This window comes from Ambystoma mexicanum, chromosome 7q (genome assembly GCF_040938575.1).
Source record: "Ambystoma mexicanum isolate Mex_15411 chromosome 7q, UKY_AmexF1_1, whole genome shotgun sequence".
Classification (NCBI taxonomy): Eukaryota; Metazoa; Chordata; class Amphibia; order Caudata; family Ambystomatidae; genus Ambystoma; species Ambystoma mexicanum.
In genome coordinates, this window is record NC_090941.1 from 156,170,115 (window position 1) to 156,182,286 (window position 12,172).

Here is a 12,172-nt window from a genome sequence, read left to right on the forward strand (position 1 = left end):
GGGAACTGCATATACCCAGCTCCGCAATCGTCTGTGTGCCTTTCGATAGAAGGGACAAAGGTTCTGCGTCGCCGTCTACCTGGCAATGACCTTAGCCCGCTCACATAGGGTGGCGATTCCCCCCCCCCCCTCACTATGTGATCGTCCTTTGGGTCGCTCAGGATATGCTATGGGAATCTGGTGTCCTATCCTTAGGTTGTTCCAGACCATCTCACTTCCTTGTCTGACATCATGCATCCTTCCAGACCACATGCGCTTTCTCCCTCCTCCCCTTGGAAGACTTCCTTTTCGTCATCTGACATATCTAATCCCAAACTAGTATGACTTTCGTCCCTGTCATTCTTATACAAAGTTAACCTGTCCAAAGACAAGGCTCCGTGCTCGAAACTAAACTGGATTCCTTTCTTACTTCGCGATTGGGTAATTATGGATCCATTTTCTCCCCTGCTTCCCGATTCACCCTTTGTCCTCATGTCTTCATAGACTTTATCGATTCTATCTCTGACACTTCCTATCTCAAAATTCTCCTCCGTCTACCCTAGGCGACCCAGGCATTGCTTCCTTTGACGGAAGAAACTCTTCTAGGTTTATTCTTTTTTTTTTTAACTCTTTTTTTATTGGTGGTCACAAAAGATACACAGCACTTATCACATCGTTTTCACAGTTTGCAACAATTATATGACACATCTCATTTGAACATTAAAGATTACAAAGTCTCGTCATCAGAAATCATGTTGCATAAGTACATTCTGAAAGGGCCCCATATGTCTTTGGGCCTACTTGCGGCTGGCCGGGTAAGAGCAAATTGTTCCTCTGATTCGTTTACATGTTAGTTCCCAAAGAAAATGTTTCATGATCGGCGGACCAGTGCCTTTCCAATTTTGTAAGATGCATTTTTTGGCCACCGCACATGTGATATGCAGTCTCGTGATTTTTTTCGGAGCACTTGCCTATGTCACCAAATAGGTATTTCTGTGGGGTTAGTACAGGGGGAACCTGTGTAATTTCTTCTAACGTCTCCGCCACCTCCCTCCGGAGGCCCGCCACTACCGGACACCCCCAGTAGATGTGGAATGCACCCGCCTGAGGTGCCCTACATTTGGGACTCTCACCTGAACCATCCAGCGTGAACTTGGCTATTTTAGCCGGCGTGTAGTGTAGCCTATTTAAAACCTTAAACTGGATTAAATGCAGACCAGCATTTAATGATACCTTTTTGGTAAGCGAGCAATACCTGTGCCAGGTTTTATCATCAATGGGGGCCTGTAGATCTCTCTCCCACTTGTCTTTGACCTGGTTTGTCGTAGGGGTATGTGCTTGGACTGCCACATATAGTTTAGAAATCCCCAGGCTGTTGCCAGCTGCATACATGGATGTGTAAGGGGCTCATCTGGGAAGAGCGGCCAGTGCTTCTGGAAAGCTGATCTCATACGATAGTATTGGAGTGTCTTAAGCGGTCCCCCGCCCAATGCCCCAACACGTCCTTTAAGGTCGCAAATTTCCCGTTAATGAACATGTCACCCAGTTTAATTTCTTTATTGGGATCCCAGGATTCCTGTAGTCCGTCATCGTGTGTTGGAGGTATGCCCGGGTAGTTCCAGAGGGAAACCTCTGGGTTATAAGGGGTTTCCAAGCCCAGTCCTTTGAATATAGCCTTCCATGCCCTGACCGTGCAGCTCACTGGGTTGTAATCGCATGTGTCTATAGTGTGTATAAAAAATTAGACTGTATATTCGTGGGGTGTGTGGTGTATTCTTCTATCCATGCGTGGGGCGTGCCATCAGTCTCACTGTACCAGTATTTCGCAAATTGAGCTTGGGCAACGTAGTAATACAGTTCAAAATCGGGTGCTGCTATGCCGCCTGAGGAGTATGGTTCAATCATTTTTGAACCATACTCCTGGGATGAATAATTAGTGTGGTACCTCAACTTGCCCCATTTGGGCAATATGTGTAAATTACTCGCATCCATTGTGTGCGTTTCTTGCAACATTAGGATCTGGGGACCATGGCTGCGGATATAATTGCCCACTTTCTTAGTCTTTAACCGATTATTCAGACCCCTTCATTCCACGACAGTAGTTTTACCTTCAGCCCATCACCAATGCTTCATAGGGAAATGTTCCGACGATACCTCGTCTCTTAGTAATATAATGTTCGTATAGCGTGCGTAGTGCCAGCATCCGTGTAACCACTGATTTAACCATTAACAAACGGTCTGCTTCCTTCATCCTCACCTCAGGACGGGGCTCCGTAACATGGGGCCCAGTCGCCGTTACGCACCATGAGTCTATATAACAACCTACTTCATACCCTCTTCCCACCCCCCCCCCCCCCTCATCATCACCCCCAACTTGACGATGTTCCCACTTCAACTTGTGGAATATTCCAGGGGTAGCCATGTTGCTTCACATGACCGCCAGCTCAGGTTCTCCCCACTCCACCTATCCATGGATCATGGGGCCGCCTTTGACGCTAGTCAGCCTTGTTCCGGACCAAAAAGCGATCTGATAGCCCAAACATAGCTGCACTTGGCATGTGACATTAATCCGCTGGATGAGGTCTGTTCTGCACCGGTCTGCCCCCTCAGGGAGGAAGGGGTATAGAAGTTTCTATATAGGCCAACGCTTCAGCCGGATTCTCAAAAAAGTGTGCTCTTCCTGCATGTTGAATCCTCATCTTGGCCGGGAACATCAAGTCATATGTAATCTGGCGTGCTTTCAAGAGTTTATTAACTGGTTCGTAAGATTGTCTGCTTGCCTGGACCGCGGCGGAGAAGTCTGGGTATATGTGTATTCGGTTTTCCTCATACTGGAAATTGTGTGTCTGTAGTTGAGGAGACGTGCAATTATCGTGCGTGGTGGTGCACCTGGCTTGGGTACCGGAGCCAGCGTACGGTGTGCTCTCTCGACCAGGAAGTGTTCAGAGAATGACTCGGACCCAAACAAGGATCTGAACAGTGTTTCCAGTTGCTTCTCCATTTGGCCTTTTCCGAAGGATTCCGCTACGCCGACCACTCAAACGTTTTCTCCTTGATCTAGATTCGAGCTCTTCACATTTGTTTTGTAGCTTGCTCATTGTTTCTTTAATTTGGGTAATGTCCCGACTGTGATGAGCAATAGTATCTTCATTTGCACTTATTCTATTTTCAGTTTCCGTGACACGTGCGCTCTCTATCTATTCTGTCCCTCATGGAGCCAATAGTGGCCACTATCTCATCCAGCTTCACGTTTACTGCCAGGAACCCATTTTGCACTAGTGTTGCCAGTTTGTTTTCTCGTTCCCCTCCTTCAGGCTCGCCAGTCATAGTGGGCTCCGAATGCATCTCCACTGCAACAGTTTGGTTTTGGCTGCTGGTGTAAGTGTCCATTGGCCCTTTCTTCTTGCTACCAGGGGTCTTAGATGTTTTGCTTGTTTTATGTGGTTCCCCCATGGCGGCGCAGAGCAGTGTGCTGCTTTCAATTTCACTGTTATCAATGCTTAGGGCAATGATTTTCTATAAAGTTTCACACCATCACCATATGGTTTGTTTGGCCTGCGAGGAATGGGGTTCTAAGTATGTCTACAAACTTCTGTGTTTTAGGTCTCCACAGCGTGTTGGCCACTAATGGACTGTGTCTTTCCACGTATGTAGTATTAAGGTCATAGTATCCTGTGGCCTTGAATTCAGTCTTAACTTGCAGAGCCTATGTGTGCCTCAGGTGCTTTCCTTTTATTAATAAAGGGCTGTTGGGGCAGTCTCTGCGTGCCTCCAGGTCGTCAAGAGGCAGTAATATTAGGCGCTTAGCAGTATTATGGTCTCCCATCAGTAAGCAATCGGAGGCGTCAGCACCCCTTAAAACTATAGTGCGCCCCCCCGAGCATGCCGCATCGCCCCACAAAGTCCTTGAGGCTGGCCGCACTGCATGCTTCCACCACGGGGGTCAGTGTTCCATTGCTCAGTAGGCACTGGGCTATGTAGTACGCCTCAAGTCAGGATATTGTGTTGCTCGCGGAGCCCCAACGTTCAGCGGATCACGAGCGCCTGGAGGTTAGTGTCCCTTCAATTGCAGATCTGTGTTCACAGGCCCTCAGCCCTGTTAGTGTCCCTCCTCACAGGCACAGGCGACGGCCGCCCTCTCCGGTCAACAACACGCGCAGCCGCTCCAGCTGCGAGGCCTAGCTGTGGTCTGGGCGGGAGCCCCACACACAGCCAGGGTTAAGTTTGCCACACACTGCTCCACACCTTCCCAGCACCTCCCGGTCTCTTACTTGTGGTCGCGTGCGTGTGCCGTCTCCAGGGAGCTGAAGCGCCCGCCGCGCCACTTAGGGATTTCTGTAGGATCTCATCCGATGGCGGCGTCCGGGAGGGCAAAGGGTGTTTTCCGTATTCCGTCAGCCGGAGGGCACCATGGGTCTCGGTCATGCATGGGGTCCGTTGGTTGGTGTGGGATGCAGCCGTATTCCCAGCTTGGCGCAACCAACACCCGTATATCGGGCTTAGACGCGAACCGCCGTTGTAGGCTCCTCCCCCCTGCGGCCTGCAGTCCCTCTGTGTCCCCGGCAAACGGGTGAATCTGCCCGGTTCTATTCACCGGATCGCCTCAGTGCTGGGTGTCGGCCAATCTCACCACAGCCATATCTTGGCGAATCTGTGTCGCAGCTGACCAGGATTTTCTCTGGATGTGCTCAGATGTCTAGCCCGTTAGTAGCACAGCTTTCCAGCCTCTCAGGCAGCCTCTGAAAGGATAAATTAGCGCAGGATGTTAAGGTGGAGCAGGAGCTCCGAAATCAGGCAGCCATTTTCCTCGTGCGCATCAGCGCCCCCCTCTTCTAACTTTATTCTTAGTGGCTCTGTCATCACTCCCTGTGATGGGAGAAACTTCTCTATATGACTTCATGATATTACTGGACTCGGTTCCATGAGCTCTTCTGAATGCGATCAAAGTCTCATGCTCTGTCTCCTCTTTTTGCTCCATTTTTTCATCTAATTCCCTTTGTTTCTTTGCTTCCCATATAACTCTTTCCTCCTCCTTCCGTTTCTTTTCCCTTCTCTTGTGGACAACAAGGTCTTATGCAGCCACCTGAACTAAGCTGCCCATTTCTCCAAAGAGGCCATAGTCTGGATCGAGTCCTTTTTAAGCGACAGAACCATGAGGGTCTTCTCCCCCTCAGCAGCGGCAGACCCCATCCCTATTACGTGTGGGGTGCCCCAGGGCTCTTGTGTCTCCCCTACATTGTACAACATATTCACCAAGCCCCTTTTCGACGATCTAGACCATCTTGGTATCACCTACACTAACTATGCAGATGATATTCAGATTCTCCTCCCACTTTCTGGGGATTATGTTAAGGATTTGGCCTTGTTGAGCAGAGTGTACCTCATCATCCAGGCATGGATGGCGACCCACGTTCTATGCCTGAATGATGATTAAACGGAGCTCATCATCCTGGGTACCCCCTCCAACATCAATAAACTGGGTCCGGATTACTCATCCTTCATAATCTACGGGAACCTCATTAAAGTTGCCAGGAAAGTAAAGACCCTTGGTTTCTATCTGGACTCCACTCTCTCCTTCACCAAACAAGTTAATTCCATGGCCTCGGCCACTGGCCTACACCTGTAAGCTTATCAGAACAGCTGCATTACCCTGGCCAGAGCCCTCATCCGCTCTAGGCTTCATTATTGCAATGCCCTTTACATTGGAGCTAATAAATCAATCCAGAGGATCCAAATCCTCCAAAACAATGCCCTCAGAGCAGGCCTCGGTGTGACTAGAAGAACCCATATATCTGAGATTAAGCATAAAAACAACTGGCTATCAACTTTCAATAAAATCCAGCTAAAAACCGCATTCCTGACCTACAAAGTCCTGAACAAAGCTCCCCCTAGTTATCTCACAGACCGCTTCCTTAGAAGAAACTCCAACAGACCCATGAGACTAGCTAACACTAATTACCTTACCATCCCCAGATTTATGCTCTCGAAGGTAGGTGGTTGCAGTTTCCCTGTCAAAGCAGCCCAAATTTGGAACTCCTTGCCGCCTACATCAACTGGTTGAAGTTCACTGATCATTAGGCCCGCTTGTCCCCTTACCAGCTATCCTGACCAGACTGTCTACCGACGACTAACCCACAACCAGCCGGTTCTGCTCACTCTTCATGGTTTTACCAACTTATACTTGTTTACTGTACATATACTTGATCGTCATTATATTTATTGATTTTTACTCCTTTTCTGTGCCTGTAATTTTGCTGATCAGCTACTTCTTGTAACCCAAGCTTTGCATATCCCTGTAACTTCCTGCGCCCTGATAACTCTGGGTCTGGCGCGCACTACTAATGAATAAACAAACAACCAAACTCACTCTGATGGGAGTGTAACCCAATTCCTTTTGCAGATCTATCTGTTTGTAGCCTATTTTATCAATTTAGATTTTGTTATGACTTCTTCTATGCTCCATGAACGAGGACTACCAGGCTTTCAGACGCTATGTGTTTCACCTTAACACTTTATCATATACTTTTAATGTTCTCAGTCACACACTAAAACCCAACCTCCCTTTACTTTATATTATTTCAATCCCTTTTGCCAGTCTTAGTCTACTCACTATTCGTTTTTCAGCTGTAGGCCCTCGGTATCGTCTTCCCCTCCTGCAATCCGGCTACTGACGCCTTCAGTCAGCTCCACGCCTGTGGAAACCAGGAGGGATTTCGTCAAGGAGGGACCCGTCCCACCTGTATCTTCTTTACTTGCAAGCTTGAATATTTTGGCCATGCTCCACAGGAAATTTCGCGTCCTTCCAGCTAGAGGGTGGAGGTTATCGGATTAGCCAAGACTCTCGAGTCTACTAAATTGACAGACCTTTAATTTAACCATCCGGCCCGCTACCACTTGAACCCGAGGGGGCTCTTTAAGACGAGGTTGTGCTCTTATGTGAAGGATGGGGATGCAGAAATCACTCAAACATCAATAATAAGGTCGACTCAAGAAGTTGGCAAGGTATACACTGTTATATTGACTATTATCTAAAACAGGGAGTACAACGGACATGCTCTTATCTTCTGGTCTCTGCAGAGTCTGCCGAAGTCTATTTCCATCCAGGTCGCACGACCGACGACCACGTTTCGAGCTTCTTTTCAATATTAAATGGTATTAAAACCAATAGAACTTGGCACTCATTGTCTCTCAGCTGCACCTTGGTAGGAGCTTGGCTCGTCTCTTGTATTTATAGTATCCTTTGAATAGACAACCAGTTCTCTGCAGCACTGGCCTTCTTGGCACTGGGCCAGACAAGCCTCCTTGATTTTTTTCTTCCTCTTCAGCTACTGTTTATGGACTGTGACACACTTCATGCTTCTTGCTCCTGGAATCCCAGTTTGCTAAAACACTATGTGGAACATCCAGATTTCTTATGCTTACATATACCTTGGCGGCACAGCCTGCAGTCTATATACTATGTATGGCTAGCTTCTATGATCACTTAGTCTACTTGCATTACTGGCTCTGTACAATTATAGAACGGTTTTGCATTTTCTAATGTGCTCTTCACATGTGTAATCTTCTTTTTACACGTAACAGGTTATTCGATTCTTTACTTCATCACTGGATTCTATATATTCTCTTTACGTTCTCCACTATTATCTCTTCTCAGTGTGTCACGTTGCATCATGTGACGTCACCAGTCTGCTCTTTCATTCATCTTCTCCCACTCTTCAGGGATTGTTCCTAAGAGGCTGTCAGCTCTTTGTGGATACATAAAGATTGGCTTTCTCAACGGATACTTTGCTTCAAAAGCTGCTTGTGTTATTGGCATCATTACAGGTGTCGCCTTCGTCACTATCTCTGGTTCCCAACATATAGGCAGCTTAGGGGCGGGGCGTCTAGTGGAGGCTTTTGGCTCCTCTACAAAACCATGAATCATGTATTGGTTTCTTAACCATCTTTTGGAGAAATATTTTCTACAGGGAGATCATTTTAACTCCTTACAGGTCTACTCCATATTGCCCTTACCAGATGCCTGATGGGTTACAGGTCTGGGACAAGTGGCAAGGCGAAAAAGACAGTCGGGCTCGCTTTCCACTGGACGTTCTAGGCACTATCTATGTCTCTCTCAGTTAATGATGTGTTATTTATATGATAATGATGTGTTATTTATGTAGCGCTTACACCTAAGCACTTTACATAGACCATATGCACCACACACAATATCACTCAACCAAAGTTGGTACTCATTTATCGACCTCGGAAGGATGAAAGGCTGAATTGGCCTTGGCAGGATTCAAATCTGCAGATCACTCACAGATTGCATCAGCAAGTGCTCAACCCGCTGAGATATCTTACTGGCTACTTGCTTCAAGCACTGCACCCCTCAGTGCGTCTCTGTGGGTGTTTGTTACTCTTTTATGGTTTGCATGTTTACTGACCGTCTGTCCCTGGCCAGCTTTACAGTGTTGTCCCTGCCTGCCCACGCTCCAGTATGTTCTGGACCAGTATACACGGTTACTCCCTTCAGCTCTGTGTGCCGCACTCCTTCCTGTTGGTTCCAGTCTCCCTTATTCCCTTCCATGTGACTTGTACGGTTTCTCTCCTCTGGGGCTGTTGCACTTCCGTCTGACTCCACTTAGCTTCTCCTCTAGAGCAGTGGTATTCAAATTGTGGGGCTGTCCTGGGGGGGTAAGGGGGGAGTAGAGGCGCAGGGGAGGTGGGGTTTAGAGGAAGTAAGGCTTTTGAAAAAGGAAATATGGTGTCATCTGCCACCTCAGGTCCTGCTCTCTTCTTTGGTTTTCGTCCATACTTCAGTGATGCTCCTTTAGGCATTTGCTCCTCGTGCTTGTGTTTGGACGTCTGTTTTTCTGTCTGTTTTACAACAGCAGCCATTTTTCATGCTTTGTTACTGTGATTGGAGTTGGAGCGTGCCTCCTCTTTTGTTTTTCCTCCCCTCCTTTTGATGTCTCCATCAGCAACTGTCAGTCTCCACCTGCAGGTGGATACAGGAGAGGTAGAGGTCATCCTCGAGTCATACCACTTCTCCCTGACACAGGGTAAGAAGTGTGAATGGCCTGGAAGAAAGCTTTGTGGACTTTGATGCAATCAGCTTTTTGTTTGCGTAACCGATGTTAATGAAATTGATTGATTGATTTGTACAAAAACTAATAAAAATACTTTAAAAGAATATAGAGACATGGCCTCATTAGGAGTTTTCCAGTGCTGTAATGATGTGCTGGTAATTCCATTTACCGGCAAGTTACTGCACCAGCAAAGTCCAATTTGCCGGTGGGGTGGCCGAATTACCTCCAGCCAAGAGCTGGAAATAATTCCGCCACCCCACCATCAAAAATAGCCGGTATTGCTGGCACCGGTATTACCACCGAATCCTCCCAAGCAATCTTATGGGACCCCATGAAATGGGGATTTACCGCCACTTATAATCTGTCAGTAATTCTACCAGACCAAGTGCCGGTAATGGTAATTCCATTTGCCGGTGTCCTGGCGGTATTACCGCCAGGATACCGGCAAACTCTTAATGATGTAGATGGATTCATGATGAGCCCCACACTGCCATATTTTAGCTTTCATATCAGATAGAAAACTTGCAAGCTTCAGTCTTGTTGTAAAATGCCATTTTAGTGCCACCCTGCTTTTTTCTGTTTGATTTTCAATTTCCGTTCGTTCTGTGTGTAAGTAGTTGGGCCAAAATGCTTTGCTTGCTGCTTTTTCTGCCCGCATCTGCCATGCTGGTTAACTGCCTGCCAGACAATGATCAAGTTGAGCTGAGTTCATGAAGTGTTTCCAGCCAAGAGCAGTCGGCCCTTATGTCTGACATGTCTGCAGTGCAGCACAGCACAAAATCACTAGCTGGTGGAGAATGTTTTCTGCCAATGCAGAAAGCTTACTGCACGGAATAGTTCAAGGATAAGACTTGTTTTGTAGTTGCATAGCAACCAGTGTTTACAAATGTCCTTTATCTTTTGCCTCTAGGGGTTCTGTATGATCCCGAGAAGCCTTATGAGTATTCTGTGGAGCTTGATGGAAAGAGCGCCTTGGACTGTTCACTGCTTTTTAACCCAAAAGAAGTAAGTTTCTCCCTATAGAAGAGCAGATGTTTGTGGATGTGCAAGGAAGCCCAGGGCTTTGAGCGGATTTTTAAATGAGTGCGCATCAAAAAAATGGAAGAGCAAGGGGGGAAACCAAATCTACGGTTAAATATGTTGATACGCTACCATTCCAACGTGCATGATTGTGTGCTGCAATGGAGCGCAATTGTGGCTTTGAGATTTATTTTTTCAGTTCAGTACCACTATTCTTCATGCACCCCTGGATAAGACATTGTAGTGCCACTGGCACCAATAGTGGTGCAAGAGAAACTCCCCAGCTTTACTTTGGGTGTTGTAAGGAACTCATGGTGGCAAGAGTAAAGACAGACACACGTGATCACAGTTAAAGGGTGTTTATTAAACTGTGTAAATGGGTGAGAAAAACACCTAATCTAAACCGAAATCTAAGATGGGAGCAAGCTTCGACCATCAAATGAAAAATAAGGCAGTCCTTGTGGCGTCTTGTCAAAGTAAATGGCCTATACTAAAAAAAACTATTGCCAAATCCTTACAACTAATTACAGAAAGAGTGTGGGATAGGGTTTTCAATAAAGAAAGAAGTGTTCACAAATAATAAGTCCGGATGGGATTGCCAGGGGTCTCCCTTCCCCACGTTTTGAGCATGGGACAGGGTAGATCTCTTGAGCACACACTCAAGCTTTCCCAGCACGAGCCAACAGTTCCATTCCAGCTATCAGGTTCTTTGATGGTTAAGTTTCTTTTCAATAAAAAGTCTCTTGCCTTTGAAGGCCTGATATTTTCAACGAACAAACACAAAGTTCTGTTCCTCGTATACTTTGGATGATGGCTTCACCCCTGGTTCCCCCTCTTCCGTGTGCAGACCCATCACAGTCATATTCAACAAATCAACTAAACAGTTCCTTTCTCATTGAATTTTGGGTGATGACGTTCCACCCCTGGATCTCACTCTTTCGGGTTTGGACCCCTTTCAAACGCCATCCTCCCTCCTTTGGGTTCACTATGACTGTTCCTACTTTCACGAGTCTTAATGTCTTTTCAAACAATTTACTGTGGACATCCCTCCGCCGGGTTCACTCTTGCCAATCTTTACACGCACAGTTCATACGCTTGTTTCACCAAGTGGGACTCATCTCCCTTTCCTTCACAACCATCTGTCGGTCAAAGATTTTTGACGGTAGATAGGATATTACAAGACCCCTGTATGACCACTTTGACCTCTTCTCCCTCTTCCCATGCCTTCTGGTTATGGTAGTCTCTACCATTGGGTAATCGCCCAGAGTTTCCTGTGCGAGTGTGAGCACCCATGTGGTGCCGGATGCCTATGTTGCTGGGTTTCCCTCTCTTTCATCAATAGTTTCCTTAAACCTTTAAAAGTTCAAATTAGCCGTTGCCTACTTTTCGTTCAACACAGTTCGGTTTCTTAGGGACACTCTACTCGACTCACCAGCTGTGATAAACCGCCTAGCTTTCCTTCTCTTTGGAGTCAAGGTTGGTACGTACGAGACCAGCATCTCTCCCCGGCTTGGTAATCAGCGGAGGAGGGTCTTGTGTACAGTTGACATCTGCTGCAATACACGCTGGCTATTGATATCAGTCTTATGTTTCCATCTGTGGAGGTTTCACAGGCCTTGGTCAGAAATGGCAAGGTCGCTTCTCTCCTTGTCACTCTCTCGGTATACGACGTCTTTCGCCTCCTCTTGAACTGCAGTGCTCACGTTATGATATCTGCCTTGCCTGTATTGTGCTTGCTTGCTCCACCTTTTATCCCTGTGGGGAAAGGAACGGGCCATTGGGTGTGTGTGATTTTAGTCAATTGTCTGACTTTGCCTGACCCTTGGGTTGGGACATGTCAGGTGAACAGGTCTGGAATTAGTTCTGTTTCGTGTTGTGAAAAGGTGCGTGTGTTGGAAGGGGGTGTAGTTTGTTTGAGTATCCTACGGGATATAGAGAGGAAGAGGTGTTTTATGGGATTTTGGCTCTCATCCTAGGGGTTTGGGGTACATTCGTAAGAGTAAGATTGGTAGGGTTTGTGAAGCAACCAGGGATAGCCGGGATCGTGAACTGAACCGAGGGGATTGCGGGAAAGGTCATGTTTTGTTAGGCTAGATTGGGTG

General features: G+C 47.0%; 1 protein-coding gene across 1 annotated transcript in view; it reads left to right on the forward strand.

The window, feature by feature from the left end:
* Positions 1-12,172, forward strand: part of CFAP47 (cilia and flagella associated protein 47) — a 3,369,192-nt gene that overhangs the window by 591,610 nt on the left and 2,765,410 nt on the right. Inside the window, exon 21 of the mRNA XM_069639370.1 lies at positions 9,961-10,055. Coding sequence (XP_069495471.1) covers positions 9,961-10,055 — 95 coding nt within the window. The remainder of the gene's footprint in view (positions 1-9,960; positions 10,056-12,172) is intronic.